Raw genomic sequence first — 18,518 nt, forward strand, 5'->3', positions numbered from 1 at the left:
GTGACCTTGAGACGGCCAGTTGTTCTAGACTTAAACTAGGTTAGTGAACAAGTAGGAGAATGTGGGGCCCAGGAAGAGAAAGACAGCTTATTGATATCCACAGATTCCTGATCCAGGAATCACACCGGGTCCCTATGATTTCAAGTAGTAGGAAACACCAAGAAGGCTTTTCCCAGTGGCAGAAACTTCCCCACAGTTTTGGCTTTCTTTTGTGTGATGTAGTAGAAATCACAGGAGGATGGGACTCTACAGTAAAAGGTTTAATGGGTAAAAATGGGGAGAATACAAAATGGAGGACTAAGGAAACCAAGATGAAGGTTTCTTTAAAGTGCCACTTAAAATTCCCCAGACCTGCAAAATAACAGCCTTTTGCAAAAGATCACATGCTATAGAAATGCACCTGCTTTGTGCTGTCTGTCTAAAAAGATTCAAACTCTTTTTCCAGCAAAGGAATATCTACTGTTTTTACACTTAATCAGCTGTAATGAAGGAATATGAAGAGCTGTCATGTGCTTATTAGGGAAAATGAGCAGATATTCTTTTATATGATGAAGTAACACACTGAGCTGATAATTCTATAGTGCACACTAAATTACAATTAAAGGCCTTTCTGCTCCACCAGAATCTCATTTATAATCTCTGTGGAAATATTCTTCCTGCAGTTATTTCATTTATGCTTCTTTTATCTAATTACTATAATATTGGTTTTGAATCATATTTTCCTAATGTACCCTTATTCAATTATAAAGTTATTTTCAAGTACAGTTACTTTCTAATATCAAAGAATACCACTTGGCCATCTATGTCATTTGTCATGCTTCTTAATTGCAGATTGTTTCTGAGCCACTTTTTTCTTCACTTTTAAGTAGGGTGAAACTTCCATAAATCAGAATCTACTGAATTATCCCATTTCTTCAAAATGCTAGCCTGAAATGAATGTCTGGATCATGAGATGTGCAAAATCAAATATTTCATACTAAGTGTATCTTTAATCCATGCTATTGTGGTAGGTTTCAAGAAAAGCATAACACAGGCAATACTGTTAGAGACTAAATGTTTGTAGTTTATAGAAATAGTTTTGCTCTGAAGGGCTGTTTCTGACTTTGTTCTTTCAGCTCGGAGTAGACTACAGATTAAGAATATGGACACATAAGAATACTGAGGCAATACAAGATCAGCTTCTTTTTTTTAAGCATACTTTAAAAAATGATTTATTTATTTCTTTCTTTATTTTTGGCTCTGCTGGGTGTTGCTGCACAGGCTTTTCTCTAGTTGGAGAGAGCAGGAGCTACTCTCCAGCTGTGGTGTTTGGGCTTCTCATCGCTATGACTTCTTTTGTTGCAGAGCACTGGCTCAGTTGTTGTGACCTGTGTGTGAGGTCAGTAGTTTCAGTTTCCAGGCTCTATAGCCCAGGCTCAGTAACTGTGGCACACGGGCTTAGCTGCTCTTCTTCCCAGATCAGGGGTCAAACCTGTGTCTCCTTCATTGGCAGGTGGATTCTTAACCACTGAGCCACCTGGAAAACCCTCACTTCTTGAGTACTGCACAAAAGGTTTTCACTGGCCAGAATTTAATGGATTTAGTGAGTGGGTTATGTCTTACTGTGAGATTGTTTCCTAAAGGTCTGAGGAGAATCAGGATGGAATGACTAATCTCAAAGTTATCAACTTAATCCCTTAAGAAGATCCAGCGAGCGTGCAGGCTAAGTTGCTTCAGTCATGTCTGACTATTTGCAGACATAGGGTCTATAGCCCACCAGGCTTTTCTGTCCACGGGATTCTCCAGGCAAGAATTCTGGAGTGGGTTGCCATGCCCTCCTGCAGGGAATCCTCCGACCCAGGGATCGAACCCACATGTATTGCGTGTCTCTTGTGTGTCTCCAGCATTGGCAGGAAAGTTCTTTACCTCTAGCACCACCTGGGAAACCCCAAGAAGATCCAGAGCAATGTGTAATTATTTGATATAGCTAACACTGCAGCAGTGTTTCAGGAATACTTAAATCTGGCAAACAACCATTAAACTCAAAAGAGAAGTGTTTTCTATTGAAGAGAGTGTTTTTACTTATTTTGAATTTTCCAAACACAAAAACTGAAACTGTAAATAACTTCGCTCATTCTCCTTCTCTTATAAAATGCTCTTTTGGTTAAAGAACTCATACAAATGAGCAACAGTCTGTCTTATTTGTGGCTTTTAAAAGATAATGAATGACTGGATTTCATGACAGTGTGTGATGATGACAGGATCTCCCTGTGTGATCTACTGACTGGGCTAACCATGGAATTAGGACTTCCAGGGAAGGAGGCCACAGTGCCAGGAGCTGGGTCCCCCTCTCCTCACTCCATCAGAAATCATACTCTTGCCTGACCAGCCCTCCAATGATCACAAAGATTTCCAGGATTTAAAAAGAAAGCTCTTCCCAACAAAGAATTTGGGGATAGTGAGCTCTATTCTTTCTTTAAGACTGTTCTCCATAATGAGTTGCTTAAGCTAGCCCAAAGGATTTAGTACTTCCTGTTCTTTATTTGTTGGGCTCCAAAATCACTGAGGGTGGTGAGTGCAGCCATGAAATTAGGAGACGCTTGCTTCTTGGAAGGAAAGCTATGACAAACCTAGACAATGTGTTAAAAAGCAAAGACATCACTTTGCCAACAAAGGTCCATATAGTCAAAGCTATGGTTTTGCCAGTAGTCATGTATGGATTTGAGAGCTGGACCATAAAAAAAGGCTGAGCTCTAAAGAATTGTGGTGCTAGAGAAGACTCTTGAGAATCCCGTGGACTGTAAGGAGATCGAAGTAGTCTATCCTAAAGGAAATTAACCCTAAATATTCATTGGAAGGACATGGAGGCCTAGCGTGCTGCAGTCCATGGGGTCACAATTAGTCGGACATGACTGAGTGACTGAACAGCAACATTCATTAGACTGATGGTAAAGCTGAAGCTCCAATACTTTGGCCACCTGATGTGAAAAGCTGACTCTTTGGAAAAGACTCTGATGCTGGGCAAGATTGAAGGCAAAAGGAGAAGAGGGTGGCAGAGAATGAGATGGTTGGATAGCATCACTGACTCAATTTACATGAACTTGAGCAAACTCTGGGAGATAGTGGAGGACAGGGAAGCCTGGTGTGCTGCAGTCCACGGGGTCACAAACAGTTGAACATGACAAAGCAACTGAACAACAACAAATTCTTTATTTATCAGAAATTGGCTCAGGAACAGTTTTTGTTAGGAAAGGGGTAAGTTATATCATTAAATGTGTATTAATTATAAAAGTACATGTTTTTAGAATTGAGGAAATGAGTAAAATTTAACCATTAGACCAGTCCTATGAAGCTTAGTCACTGTGCGCTTTTCACGTGTGAAGTTACTAAAAGGGTAGCTATTTTGCCTAGACTATACAACTAGTGAGGGACAGAGTCAAAATTTCAACCCAGAGCTGTGTATTTGGACTACACTGCACTGTTCCTTTCGATACCTGTAACTGTCCTTTTCTTCACTTAGATTTGGCCAGTTCCTCACCCTTTATCTCTGCCTCCTCTCCAGCTGCCCACCCCGCCACCCCAGCACCAGTTGTCCTGCCCACAGTCACAGGGACTCTTCTCCAACCCCCTGCAAGTCTTCTCACTTCTCACCTTCTCATACCCATAAGGGCGCTTTTCTCTCCGCTTCTCCGGTTCTTCTTTACCTGGATAAATACTTACTGACCTCGGCCTCTGCTTAAATACATCTTTGGGAGAAAGTCTTTCCACCAGACCCTCATCTTCTAGACCAGTGCTTTTCAAAAGATCTGGACTTACAGTAAGAAATACATTTTATATCGTGATTGAGCGTATATGCTCACATGTATTATACATGGTTTTCATTTCCTAGTTTTCTAAAGCACGTAATTTAGTGCTTTTTAGTATATTCACAGTTATGCCATCATCATCCCTATCTAATTCTAGGACGATTTTATCACATCAAAAAGACATCTCTGTATATGTATATTTTTATGTATAAAACTGAAACAAATTTTATTTCATGAAATAATACTTTGCCTTACTTACTGTGGGGAATGAATGCTGAAATTGTCTTTTATTACATCTATTCCATTCTTTCTATTACATTAAAAAAATCTTACAGTGACTCACTGCATGCATTTTGTGTCCCATCACGGATCTGTAACTAACAGTTTGGTAAGCCTTGCCCTAGATTACAGCCTGTCTCCCTGTCCCACAGGTCAGAGGACCATTTTCTTCCCCTCACATGACCTAGCACACTGGCCACTACTTGGTGACTATCTGCCCAGCCTAGAAGACTATATTCCTGGAGGGCAGGTTCTAGATCTGCCTTATTTTTGACTATACGTATTTCCGATACCAGGTGCAGTGAAATAGCAGGCACTAATAAATATCTGTTGAGTGAATAAATATCTGCCTTTGAAGAGAAAAACAACCCTATGTACTTATTTTAGGTTAGTGTTCACATGAGGAAATAAAATGCAAGAAACCTAATATCTTACACTTACTACCCATGTAAGCCAGCAGCAGTGTCACCTCTTCCTCCAAAGTAGGGATATGGCCCTGAATTATCCATGTAAATGCTCTCTTCACTTTGCCTATAAATTCAAATTGAACAGTCCAATCTCCAGGAGGACCCTACAGATGAACTCTGTACACAGCATGAGCAGCGGGGCGGTAACAAAGAGACCTAAGCAAGAGCTTTTAGAAAGAATAAATAATTCCATTGGCAGCAACATGGGTGGACCTAGAGCTTATCATATTAAGTAAAGTAAGTCAGAGAAAGACAAATAGCATATGATATTTGTGATCATATGTGATCATGTAAGTGATCATATGATCACTTACATGTGGAATCTTACAAAAAAGCTGTATGAATAAATGTATTTATAAAACAGAGACAGACTCACAGATTTAGAAGAAAAACTTACCGTTACCAAAAGGGGTAGTGAGGGAAAGAGATAAATTAGGAGTTTGGAATTAACCACTCCTGTACATAAAATACATAAACAACAAGGACTTACACTACGGCACAGGGGACTATATTAAATATCTTGTAATAACCTATAGCAGAAAAGAATCTGAGAAAGTATATATTACACATAAGTATACATATAATACATATAAAATTATATATAGTTGTTCTCTCTCTCTCTCTCTCTATATATATATATACACACACACTCACACAAAACTGAATTGGCCTTCCCAGGTGGCTCTGTGGTAAAGAATCTGCCTACCAAGGCAGGAGACTTGAGAGCGTGGGTTCAATCCCTGGGTCAGGAAGATCCCCTGGAGTAGGAAAGGGCTCCCCACTCCAGTATTCTTGCCTGGAAAATTCCATGGACAGTGGAACCTTGTGGGCTACAGTCCGTGGGGTCGCGGAGAGTCAGACAGGACCGAGCACACATATGACTGAATCACTTTGCTATACACCCGAAACTACAACATTGTAAATGAACTATACTTCAATTTGTTAAAAAAAATGATTAAAAATTTAAAGAAAAAGAAGCTTATCTGACGTAAGCCTTAAAAAAAAAAACAAAAGCAAACTACGCTCTCGGTGAACCGGCCAGCCGGGGAGGCCGACCCCCGCCCCAGCCCGCGCCCGGGCCGCCCCCGCCCCCGCCTCCGGACCTGTCTTTGCCGGTCTCGCGCTTGAAGAGCTCGTCGAACCGCAGCATCTTGTGGCGCGTGATCATGAAGGCCTTCAGCCGCGGCAGCACCCGGCTCAGCAGCTGCAGGTTGTTGTAGACCTGGCCCTTGCCGTCGCGACGCATGTAGCTGCTGGGGCCCCAGAAGATGAACACGGTGCCCTGGCTGACGTTGAGCAGGTCGTGGCGGTTGCGCAGGATCCGCTGGATGCTGGAATGCGCGATGACCCGCAGGCTGGTGCGGTTGCCCACGTCGCGCCCGTAGCCACGCGTGGGGGCGTCGTTCATGCGGATGACACACTCTGTCTGGTCAATCTGGGCGCCTTGCCGGCTGCGCAGCAGCTGCCCCGAGCTCGTCACCAGGGCGCAGTCCCTGCAGTGCATTTTCAGGGGCTGGAAGGTGAGGGAGAAAGGCTCCATCAGTGGGCGATGCCCTCTTGGCACCAGCAGGTCACTTCCCTGCCTCTGAGGGCTGCCTCTCTTTTTGCTCCTCCCTCCTATGCCAAAACATACCCCTGATGCTATTACCTCATCAGGCTGGTGTCAGGGAGCCCTGGACAACAGGAAAAGAGCCAGCAGTGACCTGTCGAACATGGGGGTCTGGGCTTCACTGATATTAACAGATCAGATTGTCATATCAATGTAACAAGCTTGCTGTGACTGCCATTTTACAGATAATGATACCCCAAGGCTCAGAGACATTTTTTAAAAAAAATGCTCAGATACATAACTAGCAAGTAATGAAGTCATGCTCTCAAATTCAGGTCTTTCTGAATTCAAAGTTACCCCTAAGTTGAAGAAAAGACTATACTACAGTGTGCTGTGACACTAGTTTTGATGCTCTTGACTCACCTGATTGGAAGGTAAGCGTATATCACTGTTCTTGGATGCTGCACAAATATATTTATCCTACACAGGCATCGTCTAAAAGTCACAGGAGAAAAGACATGGAAATTGTAACCCCTCAGATGCCATGATTTTGAAATGACAATTAGGATTGTTTCTCCCATTTTAAAGGGAGAGAGAGAAACTGAGTTGGTCCGCCTTCAGAAATGCAAAGAAAGCCTTAAGCTCATCGAGCACACACATGCCCTGTGGGAGCCCTGGGTCTGCAGTCACCACCAGGCCAACGCCAAGGATGGGGCTCGCTTCGACACCCTGAGCCCTGATGTGTTTTCTGAAGAGCAACACTCCTATACGTTATACATTTCCCTGATTGTGTTTAATGAGAAATGTCTCAGTTGCTGTTTGAAGATAATGTAATTAGGGCCTGAGGCCAAGGCCAACAAGTGCACAAGAAACTGACAGTCAAGAATGTTCTGAAGGACAGTTGCTCTGTTATATTTTCCCCAGAGACTCTGTCCTCCCTCCCTGTTAACTTTGAACTGGACACATGGTCCCTGCACAGTCCCAGGAAGTTGTTCCAATTTTGTGCTGCATGTATTCAGTTGTATGTTTACTCTGGGAGTTTCCTGAGCCATGGCTCTGTCTTTAGAATTGAACAAAGAGCACCCAAGGGTGGCCACCTTCCCTCACTGCAGAGTGGCAAAGGGCACCCACACAGGATGGTCCAGACTTGGCCCTACCACCTGTTAGCTTGGGGATCTTGGCCATTCACTAACCTCCACAAGTCTCAGTTTTCTCATCTTTAACTGGGGATAATTTATGCACCATTCCTTTTTGCTAGAACACATAGTATCAGCTTGAGTCATATGAAATTGCTAATATTTGACCTGCAAAATTATTAATAGAAATTGCATGCAGTTCAACCCAGTCCTTACCAAAGGACCTGGCACAGTGTCATTCATTAAGTGATGGCTGATTCACGGGTTATCAGGCGGAGTGGAGAGCATTGTAGGTCCGTACCAAGTGAGTATGTACTGATCACCCGGAGTCAATAATTGACACACGGGCTTATGAAATGGCAATTCTACCACTGCGAATTCTCATCATTCGTTTGACATCAAGTTACTCTTAGGTGAGGCTTCCCTGGTGGCTCAGACAGTAAAGAATCTGCCTGCAATGCAAGAGACCCAGGTGCAATCCCTGGGTTGGGAAGATCCCCTGGAGAAGGGAATGGCAACAACGCCAGTATTCTTGTCTGGAGAATCCCCATGGACAGAGGAGGCTGGCAGGCCACAGTCCGCAGAGTCACAAAGAGTCAGACACGACTGAGTGATTCTCAGTTTTGCTACTCTTGGGTGACATGTACTGTGCTGGGCAGTAAGAATGCAAATGGAATGGAAAAACAGAACCCTTCAAAGTTTATACTTCAGTAGCAGGCAGTGGGTCAGTAAAGATGTGCAATAAAGTATGACATATTGCAGGGCTATGCCTCAATGTTAGTAAAGGGGGCTGTTTGGAGCAGAGCAGAGTGGGGGACATAAAGGAAAGAGTGAGCTAATATTAATTAAAATTAATATTAATTTTATTAATATTAATTAAAATCAATATTAATTTTATTAATATTAATTAAAATTAATATTAATTTTATTAATATTTATTTATTAATAAAATTAAAATTAATTAAAATTAAAATTAGTACCATTACACGCCAGTCAGGATGACTGCTATCCAAAAGTCTACAAGCAATAAATGCTGGAGAGGGTGTGGAGAAAAGGGAACCCTCTTACACTGTTGGTGGGAATGCAAACTAGTACAGCCACTATGGAGAACAGTGTGGAGATTTCTTAAAAAACTGGAAATAGAACTGCCATATGACCCAGCAATACCACTTCTGGGCATACACACTGAGGAAACCAGATCTGAAAGAGACATGTGCACCCCAATGTTCATCACAGCACTGTTTATAATAGCCAGGACATGGAAGCAACCTAGATGCCCATCAGCAGATGAATGGATAAGGAAGCTGTGGTACATATACACCATGGAATATTACTCAGCCGTTAAAAAGAATTCATTTGAACCAGTTCTAATGAGATGGATGAAACTGGAGCCCCTTATACAGAGTGAAGTAAGCCAGAAAGATAAAGAACATTACAGCATACTAACACATATATATGGAATTTAGAAAGATGGTAACGATAACCCTATATGCAAAACAGAAAAAGAGACACAGAAGTACAGAACAGACTTTTGAACTCTGTGGGAGAAGATGAGGGTGGGATGTTGTGAAAGAACAGCATGTATATTATCTATGGTGAAACAGATCACCAGCCCAGGTGGGATGCATGAGACAAGTGCTCGGGCCTGGTGCACTGGGAAGACCCAGAGGAATCGGGTGGAGAGGGAGGTGGGAGGGGGGATCGGGATGGGGAATACGTGTAAATCTATTGCTGGTTCGTGTCAATGTATGACAAAACCCACTGAAAAAATAAATAAATAAATAAATTAAAAAAAAATAAAATTAAATTAAAATTAACATCCAGTTAATATTTCTGGATGTCCTCTATGTGCCAGGCACTGTTATGAGCTTTTTATATAATTGCATTAATTCTTCAAATAACCCTATAAGAAAGATACATCATCACCCCTATTTTACTAATGAGAATATTGAGGAGTGGAAAAACAACCTGGTTTGTTAGGGGTTATTTGGGTTTTAGCATTAAAAGTCTTATATCCTGGGAAACTTCTACTCATGCAGAAACCCACTTAAAACAGTTCTACAAAGTTGACTGGGGCATCTGCAAATAGCACATTACCAAATGGTGATTAGGGTCAGGAGACCCAGGGTCTAAAGCAGACTTTATCACAAATCAGGTACTTAGCTTTCTCAGTCATAAAACAAAGAGAGGGCCAGCTAAGATGCTAATAGCCAGATGACATTCATTCATTCATTCATTTAAAAGACATTCACTGAGCACTTAGAATACCCCTGAGGTACAGTGTAACTCAGTCCATTTGCTTGATAAGGTCACTTTGTAAGATTTCATTCCACTGGACCCTAAGGCCATTGGAACCTGCTTTTTCTTATCAGACTCACTTAGAACTATTAACCCTGAATTTTCCAGTCTGATCTATAATTTCTAGATATTGTGCTCATTTTTACTGGTGAAAAATTCTAAAGAAAGGTCCCAGCATCTCTTTCCCCGTAATGAATTACTCTACTGTGATTCTCAGAGCACAGGCTGCTTGGTCGGTGAAACTGGTAACACCTCTGAAGATTCCAAGGACTTCTCTCTCTCTCTCTCTCTCTTTCTCCTATGCCCATGTGAGGCCAGATGAAGACCCTTTTAGGGAAGGTCAACGTTCCTGACTATGCCATACAGACCCTCTGTGATTCCTGGGCACCATCAGAACACACTGGGGTCCACCCTGTCCCAGAAAGCCCTCCCTCACACCCACCTGCCTGAGCTCTGAGGTATATTGATTACCTTGGACACCAGCACCCTCTCTTTGTGTTGCTCAGATGCACCAAACAATGCAGAAAAGATCGATGCCTGAATTATGCCTTAAGTGCCTTTCAGTAAGTGGAGCCAGTAAAATGACAGTAACTGTTCTAAACATAATGTTACACTTCCTGCAGTTGAGAAGAGTGTGTACCAAAGGCTGAATCCTTTCCAAAGAAGGAAATGAAGTCTCTTTCCTGCATTCAGAGGGACTAAGGATATCTTGGGAGGTGGAATGACTATACAGATTTTGGGACCCAGGTTCTTGGAATGTTACTCCTCCGAGACAGCCTTGCTCCTCCACATCGCAGGACCATGACCATCCTGAATGTCTTAATGAAATGGGTGGATATGTTTATGCCTTGGTGAGTTAAGATTCCTGACGGAGTATTGACACCATCTTCACTTAAGTACTCAGATGTTGAGTTGATGAATCACGCAGAGGAGTTTGGGAAAGTGAACTTGGGGCTGTGCTGGCATGCCTGGGAAGTAAACCTGCGCCAAGGACGCAAGAGGGGTAATGGGTCCCTGTGAACTCACTGCATCCCTGTCCTTTTCTTTCTTCTCACAGTATTCAGTCTCCCTGACTCTTGGGGACATTTTCCTTAAAGCCCCATTTGGTGAGGTGATCTGACCCTGGTAGGAAACATGAGCACCCATATTAGGCCACTCCAACCTTGATAATCTCTCTTGCTTCCTGGCCCATAAAAAACACTCAATTGCTACTGAATAGACAGATGAGTTGATAAGTGAGTGAATGAAACTCAACTTCTACGCCTCTCTGTCCTCTGAGAAAACCTACACACATAAAAAGAAGACGTCATGTGATGCCCTAACCAACAATTTGCCTGCAGCTCTATGTACCAATGCCATGGAGAGAACAAGGGAGAGCACAGTGGAAGCTCTGTCTGCAGAGAAGGAGGCTGGGCCATTTGCTTCAAGGCAGCCACTTGACCCAGGCAGTCATAATGGCCAGAGCCCAGGGCACTGCTTGGAATTAATGGCTGACTGGGAAAATGGCCCAGGACACAGTAAGGGCCATTAAACTCAGCCAGTTATTAATCCCCAGTAAGAGCTCCATGCCAAGGTCATTAGAGCTGTTGTATGGTGAAAAATGCTGAGGAAAGTCTGCAAGGCACGGAGGAGTTTCCCTTTGTCCAGGCCACTGATGCTCAGGCCCTAGGAGCGTGGTTCACAGGAGTGTGCAGGGGGCAGCCGAGGGAGCGTGCACATACCACACACACATGCACACACACACAGATGTGGGCACACACAATGTTTACCATTTTATTTTTGCTATCACTTCTCCTTTTTGATAATATAAAAATTTGGCATCAGCCCACTTCCCTGGGTTGGGGAGATCCCCTGGAGAAGGGACCGGCTACCCACTCCAGTATTCTGGCCTGGAGAATTCCATGGACTGTATAGTCCATGGGGCCACAGAGTTGGACATGACTGAGCGACTTTCACTTTCGCTTTCACTTCCTAGGACAGTGGCTGCCACTTACTGGGGGCTCATGAAAGTGTAAATGAACTTCTCTCTCTCCATCTCCTACTCCTGGGGGAAAAAAAAAAGCAACCCTACAATCAGGGAATAGGGGAGAATGACAACTTTCATCACAACTTACTCCTTTGGGCCATAGCGACAGGGGCAATTCCTGCTTGAGAAAGTATGCTCAGGGTATCAAGGTTTGATTTCTGTCACAGCTCAAAGAGCAAGAGCAGAAGGAATTCTCCCTGTGACCCAGCTGATGCCTCCTGAGCCTTTCTTAAAAGACCAGACTGGGCCAAGTCAAATTCAACTTGACACCTGAAACACTCAGTGATGTCCTTGCAAACATTTGCAGCATGGCTATCTCGGGCTTCAGTTTTTAAAATTCTGATTTATTTGGAAGAAAGAAAGTCACCTCAGAACATGATGTCCATTAGTTTGGTAATGAGACCAGTCTTGCTCTGGGAGCTGACTCTTGGTCTGGAGCAAACATAAGATATATTAAATGGCTTCAGGTATTTCAAGAATCTCTGCACTTTTCAAGCTGATGTTTTCCTGTAATTACTGGGCTGTTATTACCTGTCAATCTCTGTTTAGCCTGATACTGGGTATAAGGCACTCTGGTTATTTCATATGATTCACTGGAAAAATGTTGCTCCTTCAAGTTGCTCCTCTCCCTCTTGTTCAATAACAAGCCCACCCATTAGCCAAGAAGCCCTCCTCTCACCACCCAATGCCACTTTCCATGATTTCTCTCTACTGTCTGGCTGAGGGTGAAGGAACACTTTGGGCAGGAGTGAGTACTAAACAGTGTTTAAAAAATGGCCTTTGGGACTTCCCTGGTGGTCCAGTGGTTAAGATGTAGGGAACGCCTGCCAATGTAGGGAACATGGGTCTGATTCCTGGTCTGGGAAGATCCCACATGTTGCAGGGCAACTAAGCCTGTGCACCACAGCTACTGAAGCCTGTGCACCCTAGAGCCTGTGCTCTGCAACAAGAGAAGCCACCGCAATGAGAAGCCCACGCACGGCAACTGGAGAGCAGCCCCTGCTTGCTGCAGCTAGAGAAATCCTGGCACGGCTGTGAAGACCCAGCACAGCCCCCCAAAATAAATAAATAAACAAAAATAAAATATGGTCTTTGGAGTCACTGGCTTTGAACCTACTTCTCCCACTCCTTTGGTGGATAACCTGGGGCAAAGTGGCTTAGCTTCTCTGAGCCCCAGTTTCTTCATCCATGATCAGGATATAGTAGCGTCAATCTGAAAGAAATTTGCCCTTTCAATTAATGGAGTACGTTGCACCCAATTGTTCAAGGTAAAATCCAAGGATCATTCTCAACACCTCCTTCTCCATGCTCTACAGAACATCCAACCCTATTGGATCTATTCTCCTAAGATGTCCCAGATACTAGCACTTCCCACCATCTCTGCTGTCACCTTCATTGAAGCTACCATCATCTCTCTTTAGCTCCTGCTGCACACTCTTAGTTTTTTACTTCCCTCACTCTTTCCCTCTTCCATGTTCCCACATCCACAAAGCTTCTGGGGTAACCTTTAATATGTAATTAACAGAGAGTTCTGTCCAAGATGATGCCAATACCACACTGTTTGACTACTATGGCTTTGCAATGTAGTTGAAATCAGGGAGTGTGGTGCCTCTACTTTGTTTTGCTTTCTGTTAATTACACTGCTATCTCTCCATTTCCTATGGCCTGATGTGATTTATATTAGCTATTTCCCCACCCAGGACACTCTTCTCCCAATCCTTGCCTGATGACACTTTTATATTCTTCAAATGTTACCTGAATCTACCCCCTCCTCTGCCAGAGACCTTCCCCAAGCCCTCAATTTCCACTGCCCTCCTTTGCCATCTTCTGTGACTCTCTCCATTATCCAGGCTTATTTTTAAACTCATACATCACCACCTAAAGTAATCTGTATTATGGCTTGTGTGTTTACATGTTTATGTCTTTCTCTCTTACTAGAATGTAAGCTCCAAGAATTGTGGGACTTTGTCTTACTCATACTGTGTCTTCAGCATCAAGAACAATGCTGAGCATAAAAAAAAGTTCAATAAATATTTTTGAATGAATGACTGAAGGATAAAGCATGTGGCACTTACCACAGTGCCTGGTACATCAAGAATATGAAAGAAATGTGCTTAATGTATTTAAGTGTCACTATTCTACAACTAATAACCAGTCTAATATTTTCTTGTTTGGGTAAACAGGTTGATATTTTCTAAAGAGAAACATTTGAATTCTCCTGCACATATCTTAACCACTTTCAGCATTAGGTGACCTTCAAAGAGAGGCTCAGGAAATCCCATTAGTTTTTTTTTAAATTTTAATGAAATTGCATCCTATTTCTTAAATGCCCTTTGACAACTTTATTTATATATAATTTACGTACCATAAAATTAACTTCTTTTAAATGTAAGTTCAATGATTTTAAGAATATTTACAGAGTTTTATGACCATCACCATGATCTAGTTTAAGAACATTCCCATCATCCTAAAAAGATGCACATTTCTGCCAAGACATGTTATTTTTAATCTTATTGATAACAATCCTTCTTACAGGTATGAGGTGATATCTCACTGTGATTTTGATTTGTATTTCCCTGATGATAACTAGGAACAAAGTTAGTGGAGGTAATGGAATTCCAGTTGAACTATTTCAAATCCTGAAAGAGGATGCTGTGAAAGTGCCACACTCAATATGCCAGCAAATTTGGAAAACTCAGCAGTGGGCACAGGACTGGAAAAGGTCAGTTTTCCTTCCAGTGCCAAAGAAAGGCAATGCCAAAGAATGCTCAAACTACCCTACAATTGCATTCATCTTACACACTAGTAAAGTAATGCTCAAAATTCTCCAAGCCAGGCTTCAGCAATATGTGAGCCGTGAACTTCCAGATGTTCAAGCTGATTTCAGAAAAGGCAGAGGAACCAGAGACCAAATTGCTAACATCTGCTGGATCATTGAAAAGGCAAGAGAGCTCCAGAAATACATCTATTTCTGCTTTATTGACTATGCCAAAGCCTTTGATGCGTGGATCACAATAAACTGTGGAAAATTCTGAAAGAGATGGGAATACCAGACCACCTGACCTGCGTCTTGAGAAACCTGTATGCAGGTCAGGAAGCAACAGTTAGAACTAGACATGGAGCAACAGACTGGTTCCAAATAGGAAAAGGAGCATGTCAAGGCTGTATATTGTCACCCTGCTTATTTAACTTATATGCAGAGTACATCATGAGAAATGCTGGGCTGGAGGAAGCACAGGCTGGAATCAAGATTGCCAGGAAAAATATCAATAACCTCAGATATGCAGATGACACCACCCTTATGGCAGAAAGTGAAGAGGAACTAAAGAACCTCTTGATGAAAGTGAAGGAGGAGAGTGAAAAAGTTGGCTTAAAGCTCAACATTCAGAAAACTAAGATCATGGCATCCGGTCCCATCACTTCATGGCAAATAGATGGGGAAACAGTGGAAACAGTGGCTGACTTTATTTTTCTGGGCTCCAAAATCACTGCAGATGGTGACTGCAGCCATGAAATTAAAAGACACTTACTCCTTGGAAGGAAAGTTATGACCAACTTAGACAGCATATTAAAAAGCAGAGACATTACTTTGTCAACAAAGATCTGTCTAGTCAAGGCTATGGTTTTTCCAGTAGTCATATATGGATGTGAGAGTTGGACTATGAAGAAAGCTGAGCGCTGACAAATTGATGCTTTTGAACTGTGGTGTTGGAGAAGACTCTTGAGAGTCCCTTGGAATGCAAGGAGATCCAACCAGTCCATCCTAAAGGAGATCAGTCCTGGGTGTTCATTGGAAGGACTGATGTTGAAGCTGAAATGCCAATATTTTGGCCATCTGATGTGAAGAACTGACTCATTTGAAAAGACCCTGATGCTGGGAAAGATTGAGGGCAGGAGGAGAAGGGGACGACAGAGGATGAGATGGTTGGATGGCATCAGAGACTCAATGGACATGAGTTTGGGTGAACTCCGGGAGTTGATGATGGACAGGGAGGCCTGGCGTGCTGCAGTTCATGGGGTCACAAAGAGTCGGACATGACTGAGTGACTGAACCGAATTGAACTTGAACTGAACATCACTCATGATCAGTGACTTTGAGCTCCTTTTCATATATCAATATCTGTTGGATATATGTATGTCTTCTTCAGAGAAATGTCTGTCAGATCATCTGACCAATTTTTTCTTCCAGTTTTATTGAGATATAACTAGCATATAGCACTCTATAAGTTTAAAATATACAGCATAATGACCCCTGCCCATTTTTAAGCTGGATTGTTTGTTTGATTTTGCTATTGAGTGGTATGTGTTTTTTTAAAATATATATTCTGGATATTAATCCCTTATCAGATATATGATTTGCAATATTTTCTCCCATTCAGTAAGTTGTCTTTTCATTAAGAAAATTATTTATTTATTTATTTATTTTTTGGGTTGTGCTTGGTCTTCGTTGCCTCACTCAGGCTTTCTCTATTTGCAGAGAACAGGGGCTACAGTCTAGTTATGGTGTGCGGGCTTTTCATTGTGATGGCTTCTCTCGTTGCAGAGCACAACCTCTATGGGCTTGGGCTTCAGTAATTGCAGCACGTGGGCTAAGTAGTTGTGGCACACAGGCTTAGTTGCTCTGAGGCACATGGAACCTTCCTGGACCAGGGATGGAACCCAGGTCACTTGCATTAGCAAGTGGATGTCTATCTACTGTACCACCAGGGAAGTCTGCCTTCTCATTTTGTTCAGTTTCCTCTGCTGTGCAGAAGTTTTTTAGTTTGATGGGGTTCCACTTGTTTATTTTTGTTTTTGGTGTTGGAGTAAAAAATATTATCATCCAGACTTATGACAAGTAGCTTACTACCCATGTTTTCTTCTAGGAATTTTATGGTTTCAGGTTTTATGTTCAAGTCTTTAATCCATTTAAAATTGATTTTTGTGCATGGTGAATGTCCAATTTCTTTCTTTTGCATGTGGTTGTCTAGTTTTCCCAACACTGTATACTGAGGAGACTGTCCTTTACACATTATATATTCATTAGCTCCTTTGTTGTAAATAAATTGACCATAAACACATGGGTTTATTTCTGGGCTCTCTAGTCTGTTTCATTGATATAAGTGTCTTTTTTTATGCCAATACCATACTATTTGATCAGTATATCTTTGTAATATAGTTTGAAATCAGGAAGTGTGATGCCTCCATTTGGTTCTTCTTCTTTCTCAAGATTGCATTGGTTATTTGCAGTCTTTTGTGGTACCATACAAAGTTTAGAATTGTTCTATTTCTGTGTAAAATGTCATTGGAATTTTCATTGTGTTTTCGATTTGCATTTTCCTAGTGAGTAATGATATTGATCATCTTTTCATAGTATTATTTATGCCATAGTTTTCAAATTTCTAATTCCATCTATTTGACTCCTTTCCCATCCTCAAATAAGTTCTACCAGGAATAGGTGATTCTATTAAACTCTAGGTCAACATTTTGTTGACTTCTGTAGGAGTCTTGTATGTGTAGGACTCACAAGGCAGAGGAAAGTACATAGTCTATGTGTACAGAGAATACAGAGAAAGAGGAGCTTTTTAATCAACACCTTTAGGTTAGGAGAGAGAAATCCAAAGTGAAAAATAAGGTGAGCAGTGACTGGGACATATATTTATATTTAAACCAGATTTTGTAAAAATAAAACCACCATTTGATATCACAGTCCCACTTCTGAATGTACATATGAAAGAAATAAAATCAGTATTTTGGACATATACCTACACTTTAATGTTGACTGCTACATTATTCATAATAGCCAAAATGTGGAAACATTGTTAAGTGTCCATTAATGAGTGTATGAATAAAGAAAAATGATAAATAAAGAAAAATACTCAACCCACAGTGAAACAGTATTCAGCCATGAAAGAAGGAAATTCTGCCACCTACAACATGGATGAACCTGGAGGACATTATGCTAAGTAAATTAAACCAGAGAAAGAGAAATATTAGATGATCTCACATATTTGGGTAGAAGGCAATGGCAACCCACTCCAGTCCTCTTGCCTGGAAAATCCCATGGACGGAGGAGCCTGGTAGGCTGCAGTCCATGGGATTGCTAAGAGTCAGACACGACTGAGCGTCTTCACTTTCACATTTCACTTTCATGCACTGGAGAAGGAAATGGCAACCCACTCCAGTGTTCTTGCCTGGAGACTCCCAGGGATGGGGGATCCTGGTGGGCTGCCGTGTATGGGGTTGCACAGAGTTGGACACGACTGAAGCGACTTTAGCAGCAGCAGCACATATTTGGAACCTAAAAAAAATTGAACCCATAGAAAAAGAGAGCATATTGGCAGTGGCCAGGAGCTGGGAGAAATGGGCAGATGCTGATCAAAGGGTAGAAATTTTATTCATAAGATGAATAAGTTCTGGGGATCTAATGTACAGTATGGTGATTATAGTTAATAATGTGACATTGTATACTTGAAATTTGCTAAGACAGTAGATCTTAAGCATTCTTACTACACACACAAAATGTAATGTGGAGTGATAGAGGTGTTAATTAATTAATGGACGTGGTAATCACTTCACAATATATATGTATATCAAATCATCACATTATGTACTTTAGATATATACAATTTCATTTGTCTATTATATGTCAATAAAACTGGGAAAGAAGAGAAAGCCAGATTTTGATAATTAAAGTTAGACATTTTACTTTGCCTAGTCATATTATATTGAAATTTGAGTTTTGCAGAATTATGGGATAGAATCACTGGCAGAAATCTCCGAGATTATCTAGGACAGTATTTTTCTGGTTGGTTCCTCAACCAGCAGCAACAACAAAGTCTAGAAACTTTCTAGAATTGCAATTCTCAGGCTCCGCCAGAATCCTTCTGAATCAGATGTTCTGAGGTGAGGCCTAGCAATCTGTGTTTTAGCAACACAGGTGATTCTGACACATCCTCAAGGTTGAGAACCCCCGGACCAGGACAATACCTTCATTTT

The 18,518-nt window shown here is 41.8% G+C and overlaps 1 protein-coding gene across 1 annotated transcript in view; it reads right to left on the reverse strand.

Annotated features, from left to right (window-relative positions):
* Nucleotides 1-18,518, reverse strand: part of ST6GALNAC5 (ST6 N-acetylgalactosaminide alpha-2,6-sialyltransferase 5) — a 199,214-nt gene that overhangs the window by 16,298 nt on the left and 164,398 nt on the right. Inside the window, exon 3 of the mRNA XM_043877170.1 lies at nucleotides 5,635-6,044. Within this exon, the coding sequence (XP_043733105.1) occupies nucleotides 5,635-6,044 (410 nt within the window). The remainder of the gene's footprint in view (nucleotides 1-5,634; nucleotides 6,045-18,518) is intronic.

Source organism: Cervus elaphus, chromosome 20 (assembly GCF_910594005.1).
Source record: "Cervus elaphus chromosome 20, mCerEla1.1, whole genome shotgun sequence".
Lineage (NCBI taxonomy): Eukaryota > Metazoa > Chordata > Mammalia > Artiodactyla > Cervidae > Cervus > Cervus elaphus.